Source organism: Diachasma alloeum, unplaced genomic scaffold (genome assembly GCF_001412515.2).
Source record: "Diachasma alloeum isolate Michigan unplaced genomic scaffold, Dall2.0 Dall_scaffold_00294, whole genome shotgun sequence".
NCBI classification, from domain to species: Eukaryota; Metazoa; Arthropoda; class Insecta; order Hymenoptera; family Braconidae; genus Diachasma; species Diachasma alloeum.
In genome coordinates this window covers 1,311,601-1,336,091 of record NW_021680433.1, presented here as the reverse complement: position 1 = coordinate 1,336,091, position 24,491 = coordinate 1,311,601, and the positions used below count along the sequence as shown (strand labels likewise).

At 36.1% G+C, this 24,491-nt stretch overlaps 4 protein-coding genes across 8 annotated transcripts in view; 2 read left to right on the top strand and 2 right to left on the bottom strand.

Moving 5' to 3' along the window:
* The first annotated feature begins 107 nt into the window (after positions 1 to 107).
* On the top strand, positions 108 to 1,249 carry LOC107039135 (interferon alpha-inducible protein 27-like protein 2B). Its single transcript, XM_015258606.1, has 2 exons — positions 108 to 196; positions 300 to 1,249. The coding sequence occupies exon 2, from the start codon at positions 548 to 550 to the stop codon at positions 1,184 to 1,186; it is 639 nt and encodes a 212-aa protein (XP_015114092.1). The 5' UTR covers positions 108 to 196; positions 300 to 547; the 3' UTR covers positions 1,187 to 1,249.
* Positions 1,250 to 2,235: 986 nt separating this feature from the next.
* LOC107039151 lies at positions 2,236 to 8,533 on the top strand. Its single transcript, XM_015258624.1, has 2 exons — positions 2,236 to 2,284; positions 7,665 to 8,533. Exon 2 carries the CDS (start codon positions 7,714 to 7,716, stop codon positions 8,239 to 8,241), a length of 528 nt encoding a protein of 175 aa, XP_015114110.1. The 5' UTR covers positions 2,236 to 2,284; positions 7,665 to 7,713; the 3' UTR covers positions 8,242 to 8,533.
* A 1,936-nt stretch (positions 8,534 to 10,469) lies between these two features.
* On the bottom strand, positions 10,470 to 13,566 carry LOC107039180 (activating signal cointegrator 1 complex subunit 1). Its single transcript, XM_015258675.2, has 5 exons — positions 13,206 to 13,566; positions 11,543 to 11,971; positions 11,093 to 11,256; positions 10,838 to 10,968; positions 10,470 to 10,756 (listed from the first exon to the last, which is right to left on the bottom strand). Exons 1-5 carry the CDS (start codon positions 13,415 to 13,417, stop codon positions 10,640 to 10,642), a joined length of 1,053 nt encoding a protein of 350 aa, XP_015114161.1. The 5' UTR covers positions 13,418 to 13,566; the 3' UTR covers positions 10,470 to 10,639.
* Positions 13,567 to 19,250: 5,684 nt separating this feature from the next.
* The window catches only part of LOC107039178 (bromodomain-containing protein 2), a 38,441-nt gene continuing 33,200 nt past the window's right edge, over positions 19,251 to 24,491 (bottom strand). For 4 of the 5 annotated variants that reach the window (XM_015258670.1, XM_015258673.1, XM_015258674.1 and 1 more), the window contains 3 exons: positions 23,627 to 23,772; positions 21,702 to 22,151; positions 19,251 to 20,151 (listed from right to left, as the gene is read on the bottom strand). In XM_015258670.1, coding sequence (XP_015114156.1) covers positions 20,086 to 20,151; positions 21,702 to 22,151; positions 23,627 to 23,772 — 662 coding nt within the window. In that variant the 3' untranslated portion in view covers positions 19,251 to 20,085. The remainder of the gene's footprint in view (positions 20,152 to 21,701; positions 22,152 to 23,626; positions 23,773 to 24,491) is intronic. The other variant, XM_015258672.1, reaches the window with a different exon arrangement.

Sequence of the window (24,491 nt, the reverse complement as noted above, 5' to 3'; positions counted from 1 at the left end):
TCCGCCAAAGCTTAGAAGTGCAAAATGATGACGTAAGTAGGGGAATCCCAGTTTTGTTGTCGTCCATGAAAACACAACCGTTATTGCAGTCCAGTCGCACGCCATGAGACACGCATTGATGAGATCAGAGGTCAACGATATAAACATCTGTCACTAACCTAGTATTGGATAAGCATCAGAACAAAGTGGAATAAAGGTAAAAATTGCCAATTGTTACTTTATCTGCTCGATGCTCGCATATTTATAATTAGTTTCATCATAACTGTAAATTACTAAAAAAGAATCCTTAATCCCAACAGCTGCTGCACCGGAACTCCAAGATATCACCGAGTGTTTTACACTTCACCTGAGAGAAAAAAAACAGAAGATGATTTTTTCCGACCTGGAGACGTTAGCAGCGGCGTTGGCATCTGCAGCTATGGAGGACAGAAACCTTGACTCCATCCTCACACAGGCAATCAACTCGACATCATCATCAGGACGAGATGGAGAACTTCGTCCTCCAGCAGCTGTTGATGCTGTTGATAGACAGACACCCAGCTAGGAGATGATTCCACCTAGTGAAGGACCTAGCTCTTCTGGAGGAGGTGCAGCATGCGAATCTCCAAGAGCTGATCTTCCTGATGTAGTACCATCATCATCAACCCCTCAAGCTGCAGAACCTCCTCAGGAGATGCCCCCACCTAGTGCAGGACCCAGGACATCCACAAAAAGTACCCAAACAGCCCCAGTTTTCATACCAAGTCGTCTTCCCCCCAAAAACAAATGGTGGGAACCATCGGAGAAGACGAAGGAGGTTCTCAACTCCAAGCAATTCAAAATCGGGACATCAGTTGCTGCTGGAACACTTGGAGTCGTTGGAGCAATAGCAGCTGCTCCATTCGTAGTGGCAGGGTTGGGCTTCGCTTCTGCGGGGATAGCTGCTGGATCAGCAGCTGCCTCGATGATGAGCGCACTGGGGGGTGGGGCAACTGCTGCTGGCTCGGCTGTGGCTATTCTCCAGAGCGTTGGAGCCACTGGCACTGTGCTGGGCTCTGTCGCAGCTAGCGGTGTTGCTGCCACAGCTGGTGGTGTGGTTGGTGCAGGAGTTGGGGCAGGAGTTAGTGCAGGCGTTGGTGCAGGAGTAAGTAAAACGACTTCTGGGGGAGGGAGATTCAAATCTGTTGGGACTCAAACAATTGTTTGAGGGGATGAGAAGGTAATGATGACTTGATGATTAAGATGATGATGATGATCATAATGATGTTGATTATGATTACGATTATCATGATCATGATGATTACGATTATGATGATCATGATGATTATAATGACGATGATGATGATGATGATGATGATTATGATGATGATGATGATCATGATTACGATGAGGTGTCCGCCTAAAATTCCTTTGGCAAAAATATTTTGGAAAAAATTCCTTGGAAAAAATTCCTTCAGAACAAATTATTTTGGAAAAAAATACTTGACAAATAATTACTTTGAAAAAAAAATTGAAAAAAAACTATGGAAATATTTATTCACAGAAATTAAACAATTAAATCCTCGGCACTAGTTGGCTTAGGTGGTGTGGCACTTAGTGTGACACTGTATATTAGCAGATTGAGTGGGAGAAAATGGCGTTTATATGCAGGGATTTTCGGAGAGATTATGCTGTCCAAAACAAGTTTATCCCATGGTTCTGGGAAGGAATTATTGCATGAGGCATTTTTACAGGAGGAAATATTGCATGAAAAAATTATTTCCGAAGGAATTTTTTCCGGAGGAATTTTTTTTGAAGGAATTTTTTCCAAAGAATTTTTTTCCCAAAGAATTTTGTGCGGGAACCTTATGACGATGATGATGATGATGATGAAAAAAAAAATGTCCACCTAAAATCGCTCACCAATACCGATCGATAATAATAATAATTAGGAAAATATTTTATGAAATTTTTTCTACCAATCAGAACCCTTTCGACGATTTTTTAAGGACAATTATAACTATTAATGTATTTATGAAAACATGATGTAATATTCGATCGTAAATATATATTATAATTGAAAAATCGGGTGTTTGAAATTTTCTTCCTTTTTCTTTAATTTCCTTTTTTTGTTAGATTATCCAGGAGTTCCCATTGTTACTTATAAAGTTTCTATGAGTGCAGCTAAGAGATGATGAATGGAAATTTCTGATTGATCCAATAGTTTTTACCTGTTCCCCTCCCTCAATGATTGAGATAATGAATTACATACTGCGGAGGATCCACGTTCGTCATGCCCTTATCAATTGCAAGTTGATAGTCAAAGGTGCGTATACTATCTTGGAATCAATACGTTCTGAACATTTCGAAAAAGGTAATAAAGTTCATTGGAATAATATCAGTCGTTACACACGAAAAACCTAGCGAATACGATAGAAAATTCTATTGAATTTCTATTGTAAATGCTATCAGTTTCAGGCCGATTCTGTTGAAATGTTCAATAGAAGATATTCTGTAGAAAGAGTCAATAGAATTCAATTTTTCTATACACCTTGTTCTATTAAGATATTTTCTATAGAATTTCCTCGGCTCAAATTTTCCCAGTTTTTGGTTTGATTTTCTTGATGAAAATAAAATAAAAATGGAATGAAAAAAAAATTAGAAAATTCGAAGCCGAGGAAATTCTGTAAAAAATAGTAGTTGTAGGAGTATTTATTGCATTTTTTGAAGTTGTATGTTCATAAGTGCCGGTGTTCTGCGTAATAAACAAATATTACTAATAATATTCTATTATAATCTCACTGAAGCAGTATAAAATTTATCAAGAGACACTACTGCAATGTACGGTGTACAGTGTGCGAGTGGAATCAAAGCTTTCGATAATAGTTAACAGAGAAAAAGAAGTACTAACATTCCATATTCTACAATAAAATATATCAATAGAATAAGTTGTATAGAAAAATCGAACTCTATCCCCATATGACCTCCATGATCCTTATTCCGACCGTTAATGTGACTCTCGTGACCCTCATTCTGACCCTCGTGACCCTTATTTGGAACCTTAATCTGACCCTTATTATAACCTTCGTGGCTCTGGTGACCCTCAGTTTCTGACCCTGGGTTTTTGACCCCCATGTCCCTTATTTGAACCCTTACAAAATCAGTTTTCATAATATAAACATATCTTAAAAACTAGAATCGAAAAACTTTTATGTTCGTATCTTGTACAAAATGTTTAAACTTATGGTCCATTAGCGACTCTCTAGCTTATTTAATATTTGAGAATTCAATTTCGTAATAACATTGTTGTTCTATTCGAAATGTCGTACTTTTTGCAGTTAATATTAAAAGTCTCAACTTTTTCATGTGCTTAAAAAAAAGTAACAATGTTTTTTATTCATTTTTTAAAATTTTTTGGTTCCATATGTATACCCTCTCGGGTTTTTACATTTTGTTCCCTTCCCTATCTGCGTTACCATGCGCCAACTTACTTTATCGATAAATATGAAAACGCCACCTAGGATCTAAGGCGCACGTGCACTCACACACACAACACAACCAAATTTTGGGTTTGTGTAGGCGCGTATATGAGCCCCTTAGAGCGACCATATTGACGAAAAACAGCGCCCTCAACGGTATTTGACGAGTCCAATTGGACTGCCAGAGAAACCATGGAAAACCTCAGTCGTGCAGCCGGCCGATAATGCAGGGATTCCACTGTGTCCATTGGTCACACTGACTCAATGGGCACAGTGGTTCTCTACATTCATGCCTAGTGACTGTAGTCCCACGCGTTTAAGTGTGCCTAAGCGGACACCCATCCAAGTACTGGGCAGACTGAACGCTGCTTAGCTTGGATGACCGCCGGAGCCACTAAGTAACAATGTTTTGCTATTTGTGAAAAAAAAAGCACCACAGTGTATCCGCAGGAGAAAAATATAAATTTTAGTGTAATTACTTAATTACATGACGTGAGATATTTCATAGTAGATCACAAAAATAAGTGTTTTTTATTGGTATAAAGCAGTAATAATGAGAAGTAGGAAACGAAAGCTCTTTGCTATAATTGTTTACGTTTCTTTCCCTTTCCACAGTCTTTATGAATCGTATAATAGTTCTTTTATTAGTGTATAAAATACTGTTCAATTTATTATACTTATGGAGGATGGAAATTATTCCTAGAAAATCGATTTTTTTGTCTATTTTTGTTTTTGTTCAATTTTTTGTATAATATTTTACGAGCAGCGAGTTTTCTCATATATTTATCGTCAGCTTCTAGCCACCAATATTTTTTATTTATACTATCAAAGTTATCCATATCCGCTTATGGGATTTCTCTCGAATATATCATATTTCTTGATTAGAAATCATCAATGGTTTTTTTTTTACTTTTTTATGTCTGCTTAAGTGCGCATCAAAATCATTTGTTCGGAATTGTTATAAATTTATTCATATTCCGAATTTTACCAGAAATCAATTTCATCCCCAAAAAAATAAAGTTTAAACAATTTCAATGATTTATTTGTAAACAACGAATGTTTAAAAAAAGTTCTCAAATTATTTTTTGTTGTTAACTGGGCACACACGTAAATCGCTATTATCAACGCTTGGTTATAACTCACATCGGCAACAATAAAAGACATTTAGCTTTGCGATCTTATACTGTGATGCCGATATATGCCAATTCTGCGCCTGTTCTTGCCATTCAGCCCCAGCGTAAAACTTCGGGAAGCCCAGAATCTCAACGATATTAAATTACTCCGCCAACCGCCATTTGTCTGTTGACGAGTCGAGTGCAAACAAGCAAAGGTAGTAGTTTTAATTTGCAATTCTCTGCGAATAAAATTTTATCTCACAGATGAGAGTTTTGACAATTTAAATACTTCATGGTAAATAGATGGAAATAAATAGTCCCTAGTACTTCTAGGAATTTTAGATAATTAATAATTTTTCAACTGCTTTCAATTATCGAATAAAACTTTTTCCATACGGACTATTCTGAGTTTTAGTTAAGGGGAGACTACTGTGAGTTTTAAAAGTCGTGGGTTGGAGTGAGACTTTTCATACGTTGAAGATCGATTATATAGATCTGAAAACGAATAATTAGTGCAAAGAAATTTTTTTTTGTTGTTCGTTTGTCCGAAAACGCTTGAAATGCCAAAAACAGTCCAGGGCCTCCAATTTTTGAGCTACAAACGATTTTTGATTTCAAAATTTTCGGAAAAATATGTGGAATAACAATTACGAACTATTTTTTTTAATTCGCCTCTTACATGGCTAAATTTTCTTTTTTGTATTTTTTTTACACAAATAGTGAATTTTTTTACATGAAAAAAAAGCGAAATCAGCTGTGTAGGAGTCGAATTCCAAAAAACTGGCTCGTAATTGTTGTTCCTCACATTTTTCCAAAAATTTTGAGAAAAAAAAAATCTTTTGTGGCTCAAAAATTAGAGGCGCTGGACTGTTTCCGCATTTTAAGCGTTTTCGGGCAAACGAACAGTAAAAAAATTTTTTTTTGCACTAATTATTCGTTTTGAGATCTATATAATCGATCTTCAAAAGTATGAAAAGTCTCACTTCAATAACCCACGACTTTCAAAACTCATAGATTTTTCGATTCTCTAATTTTCCTTAGAAATGACTTAGAATATCATAAAACGTCGAGATATGATTTTTTTTAGAGAATGTGGGTACGTCCGTATGTGCGTACAAAATTCTGTGAATTTTTAAATAAATTTTTACAGAAAAAAGACTGAAGAGATAAAAAACAAGCTGAAGTTTGGCATGGAGTTAGTCTCAAGTTATACCCATTAACTGAAAAAATTTCAAACTTTTTGAAATGATTTTTCCCATTTAATTATCAAATTTACGAAAAAATGACCACCGACTGGACAGTTTCACGCACAGACATGGTCGCCAAACTTCGTATCTTTACGTTTCAGACCATTTTACATAATTTCCAAGCAAAATTAGAAAATGTAAAAATCGAACGATTGTAATGCTTCCATTCGGAAGCAAAATCTGAAATTCTGGCTCATAATTGGTATTACTTGTGTGACGTGGGAGAAAATCTGATTTTTATTGTTATTGAGAGTTTATTTATTGACGACCGACTTTGTCAGTCAAAACCCACAGTGATTGTCTCGGCTGCTGCTCGCGAGCTTACGGGGAGTCCGCTCAGGTCAGGATAGGGTCTTCAAGTGACAAAACCGATAGATATTTAACTGGGTTATAATTAGGAAATAATACAAATCAGTAGCGAAGTGGTAAAGCGGTCAATTTTGACCAGTTTTCAATGAATATCTCGGAATCTAAGGGAGATAGCAAAATTTTTATCGCAACCTTTTTTGTAGAGTCGATTGAGAACTACAAAAAATGTGTGTTTGGAGAGGAAGGTTTAGGATGGATTGTGGGAGGTGGGTGAAAATGTGAAGGCTGGAAATGATAAAATTCACTGATTATAAAATACGCCATTTATTAGTGGAATCGAATCACTTTGTTAATTAAATATATACACTTCAATCAGTCGCTTCCCCTGGTTGAGTTACTGAGTTGATACCGCAGGAATTCTCTTATCACTATTGGTGCGCATTATGTCATGAATATATTAGATATCGAAATATTGAAACTGCATAACAAAAAAGTTATGAAAACAATAAATACTTGAAGAATGACGATTCTTCTACGTGATTTGAGTGAGTTCATTCGCAAAGCATGAGACCTTTCTCTGGCCACGTGAGTTGAGATGTCTGAGAGAATCAAACAATTGAAGAAAAATTACTTGTCTCAAGAAAATATGTTTCAGATATTAGAAATTTTTTTTCTTAGTGTGGGAGCATATCTGTGCGATATTTCAGCTCAATCGGTCCAGTAGTTTTTGAGATACAGCGATTCCGAAAAATTTTTCTTTCCTCAATAACTCGAAAGTTTTTGCCGTCAAAATATTCCTTATGATAATATCTATCGAATCGGACCACAATACGCCTAGCTGACCATTGCAAGTCGACCAATAATTGACATTTTTCATTTTTGTGATAAAATTGATGTGAACACGATAACGCTTGAAAAAATTGAGATAGGAAGTTGAAATTTGATAAGATTCTAGCTCTTCCTATATTTCAGGATGGGGATTTCAGATGAGCGAAATCGAATGAGTAGTTGTACAGATATTCAATTTTTGTGTAAAACGGGGAGAGTGGGACAAAATGAAACAGTCAAAATACGACTGTTTGACGCAATTCAAGCAAAAAAAATTCTTTTGAGTTTTTTTTATCAACATTTCTTTATTGTTGGGAGTACTGATGAGAATAATAAATTTCCGTTCAGTAGAATGGACAATTATTGAGGAGTTTTAACGGGCGAAAACTTTATCAATGGATTATTTGAAAAGAAAATAAAACAGCAAAAACCAAAGTCCAGGAAAATGGAAAATGAGTTGCTGAATTTCAATCGAATGAAAAATGAAAAGTGTAATCGGCCTAATCTAATCAATTGAACTATAAGACGAATAAAAAATTATTATTCTCATCAGTACTCCCAAGAATAAAAAAAAGTTGAGAAAAAAATTAATAAAAATTTTTTTGCTTGAATTGCGTCAAACAGTCGTTTTTTACTGTTTCATTTTGCCCTATATTCTTCCATATCCCCAAAGCTATTCATCGGATTTTGTCGATGAATCCTTGGAACATGTATCTTTATTCTTCCAGATACCCCATTTCGGCAAAAGATTTTAATTCTGCTGCACTCGCGACAACAATGGGGGAGACATCTTCGAAAATGGATGGACATTCAGGTTCAGTGGAAAATTCAATGCTAGCTCTTCTCGCATCTGCTATTAATGATGAAAGATCAACTATGATTGCTCGTCCTAATCCTGGGGATCCTCCACGTGGAAATGTGGGAATTCTCGAGGCGAAATCTCCAACATGGCAGGACGTCGTGACATCCAAAGAATTCATCTATGGAGCTGGAGCAGCTATGGGGGCAGTTGTGGGTGTTGCAATGGCTCCAAAGGTTGCCAATGAAATCGGATTCCGTGAAGAAGGAATTAAGAAGGACTCCAGTGCAACTTCAATGATGCGTAGACATGGGCCCTCAACCCCTGCTGGGGGAGTCGTTGCTACTTGCCAGCATGTGGGGAACAAGAACAGCGTTCTCGGATCTCCTGCGGCTACTACTGCGTCTGCACTAACCGGGGCAGGAATTGGCCTTGGTATTGCTGCCATGGCCGTGGAAATTGCAAAATTATTTGAAGATGATAATGATGGCGATGAGGATGAGTAAATATGAAGAACATAATGTGGTAATTATATTATATAACTGCTCCAACGAATTTTTCGAAGAAGCTGAATTATTTCGTCATTTAATACCAATGGAAATTGAAATCAACAAGAAAATTGAGTCGGACTTAATTAGGTAAATAACTTGGAGGGGGTGACTGGGTCAAATTTTGACCTTTGTGGTTCATACCATACGAGAATCGTTTTCCGTGAATTTCTGTAGGAATATAAGAGAATAAATCTGAAACGTTCAGTAAATTTTCGGGTCTGTCACCAAAAAAATACGAAAAAGTCATCTAATTTTTCTGGAAGTTGTAAAATCTAACAGAAACTTCACGACTTATTATGCCTCAGAACATGAAAATTCTTGGATGTTTAAGAATTTTTACGAAAAGTTCCGGAAAAATTACGGAACGTGTTGTTAAAATCTCCCCCTCACGGTGACTCATGGCTAGCCGTGAGGCGTCGGACGGATGAGTAATTTTTACGGAACAGATCGTAGAATTTACGTGACGATTAACACTTTTCATTGAATTTTACTTCGCTCCCAGATTACGTTTCGAAACGTAATTTTTACGTCTTTTTTCTGGTGATTTTTATCGAATATTTCTCTGCGTGCATGTTGAATCTATATGAACACCTCATAAATGAAATTTCATAACTGCTTTTAGAAGGGAAAGCGCAGAATGGGAAGTCCCGTACATCTACATGAGCATACATATTATTAAGTGTGATAGCTCAAAGGAGGGTAAATTCATTTATAGCAACCAGGTTCCCACAAAAATACGTCGAATTACTTCAAGATCAACATAAAAAGTTGATATTTACCTATCAGTATCCCGAATGAATAGGAGTTGCTATGTTATCTAATTACCGAACATGTTAATCGTAATGTATTAATTTTGCTTATCATTTGCAATTTTTCAAGTAAAATTTTTCCCTTAACATATGATCTCGTGTAAAATTTATTGACGTTGGCCCATAATCAACTTTTTTATCTATTTAATTGTTCATTCATTCACTTGAAATCTCCGGGAGAAACCCCTTATTTGAATGAGACACCTTGCGGTACCAGCGATTGAGAAAATTCTCATCTCCAGGTCTTAGTTTTGAGGCTTTCGCGGCCGCGATTATTGTGGATTAATAAAAAAATACGTTTATTAAAGAAATAAAATAATCCGATGACAAAACGTCAATATTATGAATCAAGAAGAATAGAAGAATCAATAATAACAAAAGGGAAGCGCTAACTTCAGAAGAGTTCTATATCGAAAGAAAAGAATTAATACCTGATAAAATGCATTGAAGAAGAGAGATTTAAAAATTCATAACAATATCATTGGCTTGCGCCGACGTTTCACAAATATTGCAGTCTGCATCTTCAGGGCTATGAGCTCCGATTCTAAGGGTGGCCCTTATATGCCCTCCCCTGCAATGACGAGGGGTGTGGGGAGAGGGAAAGTTACCAATCATTTTTAATTCAGTAGCGAAGTGCAAAAGGCGATAAGTCAATTTTGACTATTGACCAGCTTTCAATCAATATCAAGGAATCTAAGGGAGATAGCGAAATTTTTGTTATAACCTTTTTTGTGGAGCCGATTAAGTGCTACAACAAATGTCATTAGAAAAATTTCGCTATCTCCCTTAGATTCCGAGATATTGATTGAAAACTAGTCAATTGTCAAAATTGACTTATCTTCTTTTACCACTTCGCTACTGAATTGATCAGCTGGTCAATTAACCGGGAGAACGGTTTTCCAAATAGGGTTCACTTGATATCCTCTGTCCCTGTTGAGGTTGTTAGGGTTTTTATCGATCTCCAGACCCCTCGATATTTCCTTTCGAAATATCCTTGAATACAAAAATATTGCTAGGTTGGACTTTAATTCAAGCGGATCAATCGTTGCCATTTCATCTCAACAAAATTACTGGAAGGTGCTGCTCTGCTGAGGATAGTCACTAAGTGGAGTGGTGTCCATGAGGAAACACCTATGTAAAGAATGATGTTCCCCGTAAATTCATTCAATCATTCTTAATCTTTCTAGAGAACTGCAGCTTCTCAGCCATTAACGGTCATTAAAACGATTTTATTAATCACTCGAACTTATAAAAAATAGAAGATTCCAAAAGATTTCCATTTATGCCAACGTTTCGGACCCAATGATGAAAGAATGATGTTCCATATATCAGAAAGGTATTAGGAATAAATCCTATGGGAAATGAAAAGAAAAATTTCAGGGGCCACAAGCCACGAGGTAGTGGCACAATCGAAAGCAGGAAAAATATCCATTTATTTCAGTCGAAAAATACGACATTATTTTCTATCTAACTACTTAAATATTACAAAAGACTTGTTAATTTTTTATTTAACTCTTAAAGTTAATTTTTCCAATCTGCCTTCTTCACGTTAATTCAACTCTCGTGATTATTTTATAGGATCCATCAGCTTCTTTAGTATCTCTCTGGCAAATATCGAGGGTCTTCACCTCGATTTCTCCAAAATTATAGTCTTGAAAGGCCTGTGAACAATTGAATAATTTGAAGGAATTAGTATTTGTGAAGAATTCTTTGGTTCCTCTTAGTCAGATGATGAAATTTACCGATAATATTCTCACAGCGTTGAAATAAATCCTCCGACTGCGCCTTCTTTGATCGATTGGGATTAATTTACTCGAGTTTATCACAGTCATGTGTAATTTGACTGATTCGGTCCGTTCGACTCTCATCAATTCTAAAAAACAACGTGAATTTAATGGTTTTTAATATTAAAGATCATTGGAGCATTCAGAAAAGCTACCAAAATATTCTAGAATCTCAGAGAATTATTAATAAACATAAGTTGTGATTTATGTTACGTTTTTCAAGAAAAAATCCGAAGACTTTGTTAGCAATCTCTTGAAGCTTTTCATTCGGTAAAATTTTTCCATAAAGCACTGATACTTTGGTTGGATCGTCATTCATGTAGTCCAAGCCCTGGATTTTTACCATCAAAGGCTCCTTGAGATCCTTCATGATCGGTCTGCAAAGATAAAAGAACATCTCCAATATTTGAAAAAAAGTTGACGATAATTCAAAAAACCTTATGCATTAGTTTACAAATATCTTGAAAACTATTGGTTTTACAGAACAATGTCAAAAAATATTTTTTGAAGCTGAGAAAATTTCTGACGAAAAATGTCTTATAACTTTTTTTCTGAAACCTCTCCCTTCCCCAGATATTTGGACAATAATCTTCAACGCAAGTTGCGAATGTAATTCAGAATTTTTCTACAATTACGACATTGGGATTGAAAAAATATGATTACTTGACTATTGTCTCAACACATTCATTGAGAACATCCGCAGCCTCTTTCATCTCCTTCTCGTCCAACAGCAGGAGCATTCCAACTGTGAGATGCAGTTTACTCGGGCTGATGAACATATCCTCCACGACTCCAGAGTGCTTGAACTCAGAATCGGTCAGGATTCTGTCTTTAAAACTCTCGTAGTTCTGTACAATCTCGTCGTTCTTCAGAGGGATAGACACGAAATGAGTCGGTGGAATCTTCCTCCTCGAGAATTCTATCAACAGGTCAATCCTCTGTCTGCAAGAGATCACATCCCCCTTCGTGTACCCAGTAATTGTTACCAAATCTGTTGAGTTTTTCAGTGGAACTCTGATTGTTGTTTTTGTCTCTCTCTCCAGTTTCTTCTTCGTATCCCCTTTGTAACCCACGATGTGTCCGTTGAAAGTGCTAGAATCCGACGTAAGTACATGGGGATGAATTTTTTGTGATAAAAAAAATAACGAGGGAGTGGTGAAAATACGAATGATACGTGCGCTCGAGTGGAGAATAATAAAATCATTGTAATTTACTGGGCAATTGAGACGCAATGAATTTCACCATTGGAAAGAATTATTGGGAATTAATGTGGAGTGAAATGAAAAATATTGCTTGGAGAAAGAAAATGAAAATAAGTGGGAAATTTTTTTCGTCACAATATAGTCAATATATTTTTGATAACAAAAAAAAAATTGGAAAAATTGGCAAATTGAAAATTTTCTTTGGAATGGTTTTCTGTGAAGATGTATTTTGAATTGAATTCAATGATTTATTGTATTCATAATTGCCTCAACTTTGGCAGCCAACATTTCCCCAAAAAAAGTAGCCGACATTGGCCCAGCGTTGGCAGCCAACATTGGCCCAATATTGATTGTCAACATTGCCCCAGCGTTGACAACCAACATTGCCCTAACGTTGGCAGCCAATATTGGCCCAACATTAGTAGCCAGCATTGTCCCAACATTAGCCTGCTAACGCTAGGACAATATTGGCCCCACATTGGCTGCCAACGCTAGGGCAATATTAGCAGCCAATATTGTCCCAACTTCAGCCGCCAACATTGCCCCAACATTGGCCCAACTTTGTCCTAACGTTGGCAGCCAATATTGGCCCAACATTAGTGGCCAGCATTGGCCTAATATTGGCTGCCAACGATATGGCAATATTAGCAGCCAATATTGTCCCAACTTCAGCCGCCAACATTGTCCCAACTTTGACCTAACGTCGGCAGCCAACGTTGACCCGACATTGACCCAATGTTGATCGCCAACATTGGCCCAGCGTTGCCCCGACATTGGCCCGATGTTGGTCGCCAACACTGGCCCAACGTTGGCAGCCAACATTGCGCCATTAAATTTTTTTCTTTCCCTGAACCTAGGTCTCGAAATAACTTTTGTCAACCGATAATCCAATCAATCTCACGATCGAACTCGGTAAGATGGCATTAGGCAGAATATTTTAAATCACAATTCCATTCACTCAAACAATTATTTTTCCAGGCCAATTGTGACGCCAAAATTAGCTGCACAGTGATACAATTCTAATATAAGTATACGAATTTAATTTGAAGGAAAAAATAACGAAAATTAATTAATCATATAATTAATTTGGTTAATTAATTGATTAATAATTCAGTGGCACGTACTTGGGGATGTCCAGGGTGTGACGAAATTTCCCACCATCAATCTGTTCAATTTCAATCGAATCGTTCTCACATGCCTCGCTCGTCATATCGTCCAACTCGGTTTGGTACTCCTCTTGGTACGGTGCACTCCTCTGATTCGACCATACGTTGCTCTCGAAGAACCTGTAACGACGACCGTGCACCCACACGGTCTCCGGCTCCAACACGTCCATTGTTGTCGGTCAATAGCGCAGGAACACGCGAGTGGTAAAACACGGTGAAAATAATTGATGTGGAAGCTAATTGGGGGACGTAATGATATCAAAACAAACTCGCCGGTGGAATAAGTGAATTGAAGTGAAGTTTGATGGCAGCGAGGACTCTGAAGTTGTCGAGAGTCATTGGGTCGTTTGAAAAGGTAATAGTTGTTGAGTTGTTTGCGAGGTTCTGCGATTTGCGCTTTTTTAGTTGACGGAAAGTCATATTTTTTTTTAGTTGTGCGGGAGGAAACGATTTTTTTAATTGCGAAAACGAAGGTTTTTGTGATTTGGAGGAGGTTTGCAACTTCGATTGGGGTAATTAATTATAATTAGGGGAGATACTGCGGTTGTTGGTTGGATATCACAGTTTTGGGGGGAAGATAATTTTTTTTATGTTCGACAAAAATTCTGCGATTTTTTAGGCCAAAAATGTGTCTCAAATTTTTATTTTATTATTTATTTTAATATTGTTTTGTTAAAATTGTTAGAATTTTTTGTTTCAACTCCCATATGCTCCCCATCAGTCTAAAAAATAGCAGAATTTTCCTCAAGCGAAAAATAATCTGTTTTCGTGAAATGTAAAAGATATTACAGGTTTTTGAGAAAGTTAATTTTTTTATGTTCGAGAAAAATTACGCGATTTTTCAGTTTAAAAAATTATTTGAAAATTCTTGTCTTACGATTCATTTCAATTATTTATTTGTTGAAATTGTTTAAATTTTTGGATTAACTTCCATATGTTCCTCCGTCAGTCTAAAAAATAGCAGAATTTTCCTCAAGCGTAAAAATAATGAGTTTTCATAAAATGTAAAAGATATTATAGTTTTTGGTGGAAATTTTTTTTTTTGTGTTCGGGAAAAATTCTGCAATTTGTTAATCTACAAAATTAGTCTAAAATTTTCATTTTATTATTTATTTAATTACTTTTTTGTTAAAATTGTTGACAATTTTTGTTTCACCTCTCGTATGTTCCTCCATTAGACTAAAAAGCAGTAAAATATCCCTCACACATGAAAAAATTCAATTTTCGTGAAATGGCCAAAATTGGTGATTTTCTAAAAAAGGAAAAAGTTGGGGAAATGTTTTTTTGTTTCATAGCAAAGGTAAAATATTTCATGATTTCAATGAAATTTTCGAGTTTTAGTGCTGCAATTGCTGATAATTAATGGAGCAATTGCATTTGTCGACTGGACACTACTGTTTTTGATGGAAATTATTACTTTTTCCCCAAATTTCCATTTAACCGTTCAATTTATTGCTGATATATTCTTCAACCATAATGTGTCATATTTTTTACAATCATTTTAAATATTAAAAAATTTTAATATTCAAATATTTCGAATATTTAAATAATTTTTTTATAATTTTTTTTACGTTTGAGAAAAATTCGGCATTTTTGAGAATCGACTTTCTATTCTAAAATAATTACCATCAATATTTATCATAAGGGAGAGTGGGGTAAAGCGGCCCCTTTTGACTTTTTTTGTAAGAGTCATAACTCAGAAACAAATTCATTAATTGAGATCAGTCTAGGCTCATTCTAAAGGGGAAGAAGTGGAGTTTAAATTGAATGAGATGTTAACATTTTTGAAAAAACCAAAAGGGGCCGTTTTACCCCACTGTCCCGTATCATTTTTACAAACACTTTTTTTTTAATCCTTAAGGCCCGGGTGTACTATTTTTCGAATATTATCTGGATTTTTTTTATCTTTCGTAATCCAAAATTGTCAATTGAATGGTACATCATGTAGAAATTCCCAAAAATTATGATAGAATGATAAAAAAAATAGAAAAAATTCTGAACTTTTTCAAAGAGCGTTTTTAATTGAGATTCAGAATGAGTTGAAAAAAGTGGAAATTACAAATATCTGATTCGCTGTGGCAAATTATCTATTAGCTGTCATTTTCCATGGTGGATAACAAAACACTAACTCCTCATGGGAAGTGACAGCTAGGTATCTCAATTTTCAAAACAGTGGTATGTAGTCATCTGCCATTTTTATGTGATAAAAGTGTGATTAAAAAATTCTCCAAAATATTACAACTTTTTTCAAAGAGCCTTTTCCGTAATAAATGTCTCTGTGCAGTGTGGGAAAAGATTTACGAAATCAGTCTGCCCCCTGCATGATATTGGGTGACAGGCCACCATTTATCACCGTAAATCAGATACATTTTTCAATTTCTTGTTATTCGACTTATTCTGAATATAAATTAAAAATGCTCTTTGAGAAAATTAAGAATTTTTTCTACTTTTTTTGATTATTCATTCATAATTTTTCAAAACTCCTGCATGATGTAGGACTCAATTGACAATTTCAGATGACGAAAGATAAAAAAAACATCGAGATGACTTTCGAAAGATAGTACACCCGGACCTCAATTTACAAAAAAAGTATTTATAAATACAAAACGAAAATAAATCACTCCCTCGCCCACTCCATAAAAAACACCCAAACAATTGTTTTATTAGCCATTTATTTCACTTCATCAGTTAATTATTTATGTACAACCATCAGCATTACTCTCTATAAATAATCAATCATCGATTAATTAGTCAATTAAAATTGAGTTCAATATATAACCCCTCTCTCTCTCTAAATTCATGTGCCATTGGAGATAGTGTGCGCCAGTGGGAACTTATAAAAATTTATTTCATCTGACAGGAGTGATTTTGGTGTTTACTTAATCAACTATTCATAACTCTTGCAAATTCATTAGCTCGCAGGAGATTAACTCACGCTGAGATCTAGGTAATAACTTACACTCTGTCTATCGACCTCACTTTAATGTTACAAAGTCCCTTAATTAATTTTATTTAAATGGTGATTCATTTTTTTTGGCTTTTATACAGTTTTTGCTGCCAATTTATTGGTTTCTGTCCCAGTTTTTACGAGATAATTTTATTTACAATTCTTATAAATGTTTTATTGTACAGCTATAATACCTATCACACGTACTCTCGCTTAATTATATCGTCGTACAGTTGTTAATTAATTTTTTTTCTGTTAATTAGTTGTTTTTTGTGGTTTTTTCCAGTGGAGAGGAGTTTGCTTTCTCTCTCCACTCGTTTTTATTTTTTTTTAATAAATGAGGAGCAATTTAATTCGAACAACAATAATCATTAGTAATTGGTAATTAGTGGAGAGTAACAATGGGGGAGGGGAGGGGGTATTTGAGGGTTTGGAAGCCTTTTTTACACTCGTCAGTTCGTGATTGAGGGGTGGGGGTGGGTTTTCGCTGCGGGGGGGACAGATTTACCTGAGATTTTGCTCGATTATCAAGTTCTGAGCGGGATTTTCAAGGGGAAGGGGTGAAACGTCATAAATTTTCGGGATTTTTTTGGAGGAATTTGATTTTTTATCAATTGTTTTCATTCAATTGAGTGATTTTTAATTCTTGCAACTACTTAATTGCTCGATTATCTCGGTTGTGAGTGCGCTGAGGCGAAAATGTGATACGACATTTTTTGTAGAGAATTTCATTTCCTGCAAAAAAGGTTTAAATACATTTTTCGCTAGTACTGCTCATTGAGGAGATAATTAAGGACTTAAAGGAAGGGTTTTGTTTCAATTGAAGGGTTCTGCGTTTTACCTCTAGTTAATTAGGTATGTATCTCGGTTATGAGATGGTTGAGAGAAAAATGTCAAGAGACACTTTTTGTGGGGAATTTAATTTCCTACGAAAAAGGATTTATGGCATTTTCTCGTAAATCCACTCGTTAATGAGATAAAATCGAAAATACGTTTCACACTTCCCCCCAGATTTCGTGGTGAAGTAAAATATCGATTCTGCGATGGTTTCCTGGGGGTATGGGGCGGACTGCAAAGGGAGAGGCTTCGTTGAATAGGTGAGGAGTGCCCCCAGCATAGCATTGAAATAAAATTTACGTTTTTCATGCTGTTTTGCCCCGGAGACCAATTTCCATATTTTTTTTCCACTAATTTTTTTCATTTTCGTGAAAAGTTCATAATTCATAATTTCTCATGTTTGTTTCTTGGACTTCACTTCACCACTAACACTTCCATCCACAGTCTCCCCAAAAGCCCAACACACCCATTAATTTAACTAATAATAACAGAAAAAGGGAAAATAAATGAAAACCAAGAATGAAACGTCATAAATTCACTTGTGTACTCTCGATTAAAGAGGCCGCCCCCTCTCTCTCTATATATTTTTCTCACATTTATAAATTCTACCTATACACTTAAATCTATACATGACACGGTCTATACCCTATCAATTAACAACTAATTAATAAAAATCAGAAAGTAATTGTCTGACACATAAACGAATTCATCGGTGAAGTGAGCAATTCGAATCAAATTTTACAGCTCTCCAACTCCGCGATTATCTCGAGAACGGCTGTTCCCAGGGGAAAATGTCAAAAAACATTTTTGTAGTGAATTTAATGAGCTACAGAAAAGGTCGAGAGGCATTTCCTCCCAAAACCACTCATTACCGAGATAATAACACATTTCTAACTTCACTTCAGAATTTCACCTGTAACTCCCTAACTTAACATTCCACATTCTCTTCCCTGCTAAAATCATTTCCAATAATTTTCTCCTTCTCTTTAATTATTTGTTAAGAATAATTGCGAGATATTTTTCAAGATAATTAAATGAATTAATTTATCCATTTATTTATTTATTACTCGAGCAGAAGAAGTGAAGAATAAAAGAGAAAAAAAAATGAAATTTCTTTAGAATTTCCTTTATTTATTGCAATATCAACTAATCATTCAATCAATTGATGAATTGATCAATTGTTCGATTAGTTATTCTCATGAAAAATAATAATTAAGAGAGAAAACAACAAAAATCATGAATCTGGCAAAAAAATAGCAAAAATAAGATTTTTCAAAATAATTTAATATTTTACAGTTCACATTATTCAACTCTGTTTTTCATCATTATAATCATTATCTAGTGCCACTAAACTACAACTTTAACTTCAATTACACATCTCGATTGAATATTCTCCCTCTCGAGAACATTTTCCCCCAAATTTGTCAAAAGTGAATCCAATAATTATTTTTTAAATTACAAATACAAAAGAAATATTCCCATCACTTTTTGTACTTTTTCATTAGCAAAGTTTATAAACGAGAAATATCCTCAATTATTCAACGTATTGCTTGAATTTTCCATCCAAAGAGAAAAGAAAAGTTTAAAAGTCCAGGAAATTCCACTTTCCTTGAATAAAAAAAAAGGAAAATGAAAGTGTTTTTTTTCCAATCAATTGAATTGAAAAATTCCTTCTCCACATAGTCTTACCCATTATTCTCGTAATAATTGACAGCATTTGTTCAAGTATGATTAATCATACCGAAAACATCGACCTCTCGGGAATCAACCAGTTCCCAGTAGTTTTAATTATTTAATCATGTAGTTTACTCACGAAATGAGACAAGTGAATGAGACTTTTCTGCTAAATACACAATCACCCCCAGAAGGAGCAATTCCAGGAGGAAATGTCAAAAGACTTCTTTCATAGACAATTTAGTCACCTACGAAAAAGCTCTGAATATATCTCCACTAAAACATTTTCCCCACATCTCAAAGCTTTAATCACCTCCTTAAATACAATTTGACATTTTCTCTAAAAAAAATCCCATTCACCCCATCCCATCCCTCATAAATATTTTTCTCCATTCACTCTCTCAAAAAAATTCATCTAATTAGGTATCCTTGCACGTTATTGACTCAACAAGTCCTACCTATCCTCCCAAAAATCCCAATCAACTCCCCAATTTCACCCCCCCCCCCCCCCCCCCCCCCNTCCCCAATTTCACCCCACCCCCCAAATAGCACTCAAACCCTAATAATGACAACTAATAATCCCCAATAATTGAATAATCATCGTCAGAGGAACGAAAATCATCAAACCTTCACTAAACTCCTACCAACGATTAATGACTGAATTGTGGAAAAATATAAAACTTAACTAAATGTACACAACGTCATACTTATCATCATTACACTTTAAGTTCTCTCCTTTATTACTAATTAATGAATTAATTTTTTTTCTCATTTTTTTCCTGCCATTCCACCACACACTCTCATCGTCTATCTCACATATCACTCGTCTCATTATATTTTATGATTTTTTTAATGCATTTTTTTAATGATTTTTTTCCTGTCGAAATTTACATAAAGTACAAACTTAGCAAAACCGATAAACTTAACACAATTATTTCGGTTTCCAAGACGTTTGTCCCACGTCTTCTCGTGTTTCGTTATTTTTTATAATTTTTTTTTTAATCAATTAATTATCAGAGTAGCGTTTTGTAAGTATTTCTTTTACTAATTACATTGGGTCACACTCGTGTGTCCGTCGACAACACAAACACACCATTTTTAGGATCATTTTATCGTTTTTAATGATTTATTTACGTTTCTCCCCTTTCATTCAGAACTCTTCACGTTTAGAATTGTCTTTGCCCCATTTTTATTTTTTATTTTTGGGGCATACTGGGTGGGCACCACCCAGAATTGTCCATTGGAGCACAAAACACAGCAGCAAATGTAATTTCTGGGCTTTTTTCTGGTGTTGCGAAGTCTGAGGGGGTCGAGGGGCTTGAGGGGGCTGCGAGGGCACGAGACAGTGTCCTTGGAGATGGTCCTTGGGGGTGAGGAATATTATAACGTTTCCTCGAATGCTGCCATCAAGTCACTTTGCATGTTCATGTCGATTTTGTTCGCCATCTGAAAAATTGAAAATTGATAGGGGTATTGCAGGCGTTTTTTAAAGTTTTTTTTTAGGTGAGGGTGAAGTAGTTTTGAGGGTCAAACGAGTAGTGAGTAGGTTTTGATCTGGGGGTTAAACGACCCTTAATGACGTTTTCAAGGTTGTTTGACCCCTAATAGTATTAAGAATTCTTGGAAATAGCGTTAAGGGTCGTTCAACCCTCGAAATTAATTGACCTTCAATTTGTTTTAAGGGTCAAAGAACCTTTAATGACGTTATTAAGGTTGTTTGACCCCCCAAGAGTGTTGAGAATTCTTAGAAATATCGGTAAGGGTCATTAAGGGTCGTTTAACCCTCGAAATTAATTGACCTTCAATTTGTTTCAAGGGTCAAACGACCCTTAATGACGTTATTAAGGTTGTTTGACCCCGAAGAGCATTAAGAATTCTTAGAAATATCGTTAAGGGTCATTAAGGGTCATTTAACCTTCGAAATTGATTGACCTTCAATTTGTTTGAAGGGTCAAACGACCCTTAATGGCGTTCTTAAGGTTGTTTGACCCCCAAGAGTATTAAGAATTCTTAGAAATATCGTTAAGGGTCATTAAGGGTCGTTTAACCATCGGAATTAATTGACTTTTAATTTGTTTTGAGGGCCAAACGACCCTTAATGACGTTTTAAGGTTATTTGACCCTCAAGACTTAAGAATTCTTAGAAATATCGTTAAGGGGCATTGATAACGTTTTAGGGGTTATTTGACCCTCAGGATGTTTATCAATTAAAAAAATTGTCATTAAAGGTTGTTTAACCCTCGAAATTAATTGACCTTCAATTTGTTTTGAGGGTCAAACGACCCTTGAGAATACTGAAGGTTAAGGGTCATGTGATTTCGAAGGTCAAGTGACCCTTGAAGACGTTTGGAGTTGAGGGTTAAACGACCCTTAATGACGTTTTTAAGGTTGTTTGACCCTCAGTACTATTGATAATTTTTGGAAACATCGGTGAGGGTCATCATGACTTTTTTAGGGGTCGTTTGACCCTCAGGATTTTTGTCAATCCTTAAAAATGTGAAGATCGTTGAACCCTTGAAATAAATTAATCTTCAATTTGTTTTGCGGGTCAAACGACCCTTGAAAATGCTCAAGTTACCCTCGAGGACGTTTGGAGTTGAGGGTTACACGACCCTTAATGACTTTTTTAAGGTTGTTTGACCTTCAATACTTTTAACAATCCTTAAAACCGCCATTTAAGGTCGTCTAACCATCAGGATTAAGGGCTGTTTGACCCTCAGGATTGTCAACAATTTTTAAAAACCATTATTAAAGGTCGTTTAACCCTCGAAAACACTCGACCTTCAAATAGATTTGAGAGTCAAACGACCCTTGACAACGCTAAGGGTTAAGGCCCATATGGTTTTAAGGGTCAAGTGACCCTTGAATGTCTGGAGTTCCAAGAATATTCGCAATCCTTAATAACATTTTGAAGGGCTGTTTGACCCTCCAACTCTTAACAAAAAGAAAAAAAAACATAGAACGCACAAAAAAATGGAAAATAAAAATAAACTCACCGCCTCTCGACGTCGACGTTCCTGCTCCCGTTGCCTCTGCCTCTCTCTCTCGGCAGCAGCCTTATCAGACCCTGACGTTTGGCTCGGACTGCTGCTGTCAGTCTCAGTGGAGACCTTGATTTCCTCAGCCCTTGTAGTAGCTGGGATGGTGGACCCTTGCTCAGTCACTGTCTTCATGACCTTCTCGAGGGCGTCCTCCTCCTCCCGCTGCCTCCTCTCGTTCTCCTGCCTGAGGCGCTCCCTCTCCGCCTGCTCCTTCTGCTGTCGCCTCATCTCCTGCTGCTCCACCAGGGCTCGCTGGCGCTCTTGCTTCTCCTTCGCCTGCTTCTTGAACGCTTGGAAGGAGTCCCTCGCCGCTGTCTTCATGCTGCTACCAGCGGTCGATTGAGGGCTCGAGGCCTGCGCCAGGGAGGACCACGACGAGGCGTTCTTCACGTTTTGCTCCACCGTCTGGTTGGGGAAGATGAATAGGGTAAATTTTAAGGGTTAAAACGAGTGCTTGAGCAATTCAGGAAATTTTTTTTTTGTTGTGGGGCAAATGGTCGTTAGGGTCAAATGACCCTTGAAGAAGTGTAGGTCAAAAACCTTTTGACCTCTTCAAGGCTCGTTTGACCCTCAACTCCAGATAGTTTTTTTGTTTGTTGTTGAGGGCCAAATGGTCTTGAGGGTGAATCAACGCTCAATAACGCTTTTAAAGATTGCGTGACCCTCGAGACCTTTCAACCCTCAACTCCAAACATCAGTTCAAGGTTAAATGGTCGTAAGGGTCAGATGAGTCGTGTATTTCGTGGAAGACGTGTAGGTTAAAACCTTTTGACCTCTAATCCCACATGTCTTCAAGGGTCGTTTGACCCTCAACTCCAGATATTTTTTTGTTTTTAGTCGAGGGTCAAATGGTCTTGAGGGTGAATCAACGCTCAATAACGCTTTTAAGGATTGCGTGACCCTCGAGACCTTTCAACCCTCAACTCGAAACATCAGTTCAAGGTTAAATGGTCGTAAGGGCCAAACTATCTTAAATTGTCTTGGGCGAGGAATGACCCTTGAAGACGTGTAGGATTGAGGGTTGAATGAACGTTGCTGATCAGTCTGCGCTGAGCCCATTTGACCCTCAAGTACAAACTTTCTTTTTGTTTTTTGTTGAGGGTCAAATGGTCCTGAGGGTTAGACGACCCTCGATAACTTTCTTAATATTGTTTGGCCCTCAACTCCAAATGTCCTCAAGGGTCGTGAAGTTGTGGGTTAAATGAACCTTTTTGATCCGCCTGCTCTAGCCCGTTTGACCCTTGAGCCCATTTGACCCTCAACTCCAAATCTTCTTGAGGGTTGTTTGACCCTCACGATGATTTGACTCTCAACTCTAAACGTTCTTTTTGTTTTTAGTTGAGGGTCAAATGGTCTTGAGGACCCCTTAACGACCCTTAATAACATCCGTAAGGATTGTTTGACCCTCAACAAAGGGCCCTCCAAAGGGCCTCAAGGGTCGTGAATTTGAGGGTTAAATGGTAAATTCAAAAGGTTAAATCCAATTCCGGAAGCTTTTTATAATTTTTAGTTGCGGGTAAAATAATTTCGAGGGTCAAATGACCCTTAATAACGTCCAGGGTTAAGGGTCAAATGGTCGTAAGGGTCCAGCGACCCTTAAGGACGTTTGGAGTTGAGGGTTACATATAGAGTTGATTATAAGATGTGTAAATGGGTCAAAAGGGTCATTTGTGGGCCATTGGACCCACAAAACTTCAACTAATCACAAAGAAAGGTTTCTAAAATTGCCCAAAATATCTAAGTATCAATAAGAGATTTCTTCATAAAATGTTAAGAGACTGTTTTCAAACAAAATTTTACAAAAACCTTGAAAAATTTCTCTTAACATTTTTCGTTAGATCCAGTCATTACCGGAATGATAAAAAAAACGAAGTATTTACCTTGTTCTTGAACGCAGCAGCAAAGTTACCAGCTGTGTTCTTGGAGTCCGGAGGCGTCATCTTCTTCTCAGGGGCCATCTGTCCACCCCCATGATTGCTGATCGGGGGCATTCCCAGGGCATTCATCTCTGCAAAGAAAGCTCCCGCTACAGCGTCAGCGTTTAAGAAATTTTGATTAGTACAAGCAAACAGTGGGGCACTAACAAAGCTGCAAATCCATCATTTTTTAAGCAATTAGGAGAGGAAAAAAGCAATTAGCAACTCCTTTGCGTGAAAAATAATTTTTTAAAACTATTCTAATATATTTTTGCGAATTGTTTAAGTCAATTTTCTAAATGTGAATCGTTAATTGTATCAGAAGAGAAATAATTACTGAATTTATTGAAAATTTTCAGTTGAAAGTAAATGATTTAATTAATTAATTGAATTAAATTCATTTGAATTGGTTTCAGGTCAATTTTAATTAAATAAATTACAGAAATTATTTCAATAACATTTGAAAAAATATTTCAATGTATTTTGAGATAATATTTTAATCCATTTTCTAAAATTCAATCGTTAATAGCTGGACTATGAAAATAATTATTAAATTAATTAAAAATTTTCTATTCAAATTAAATGATCCAATTAATTCAATTTATTTAATAAATTCCACTCTACTCACCCCTTCCCCTAAGAATTTCGATGATTTGTTTTGATTAATTAATTAAATTAATTAACTCGATTGAATTTAAACAATTAAGATTGATTTTATTAAATTAATCCAATTAATCAATTCGATTTATTAATTCAATTAATCAAATCATTCAATTTTGTAAGTGAAGGGGTGAATGGAGAAAATTCCATTAAATTATCTGAATCAATT

Bases quoted from the DNA above. Each gene is read 5' to 3' on its own strand.
- LOC107039135 (XM_015258606.1), top strand. From the start codon at position 548: ATGATTCCACCTAGTGAAGGACCTAGCTCTTCTGGAGGAGGTGCAGCA.
- LOC107039151 (XM_015258624.1), top strand. From the start codon at position 7,714: ATGGGGGAGACATCTTCGAAAATGGATGGACATTCAGGTTCAGTGGAA.
- LOC107039180 (XM_015258675.2), bottom strand. From the start codon at position 13,417: ATGGACGTGTTGGAGCCGGAGACCGTGTGGGTGCACGGTCGTCGTTAC. The intron at 11,257-11,542 runs GTAATCATATTT...TTATCTTTGCAG, and splicing joins TGTGTTGAGACAATAGTCAA to ACCGATCATGAAGGATCTCA. The intron at 10,757-10,837 runs GTAAATTTCATC...AATTGTTCACAG, and splicing joins ACGCTGTGAGAATATTATCG to GCCTTTCAAGACTATAATTT.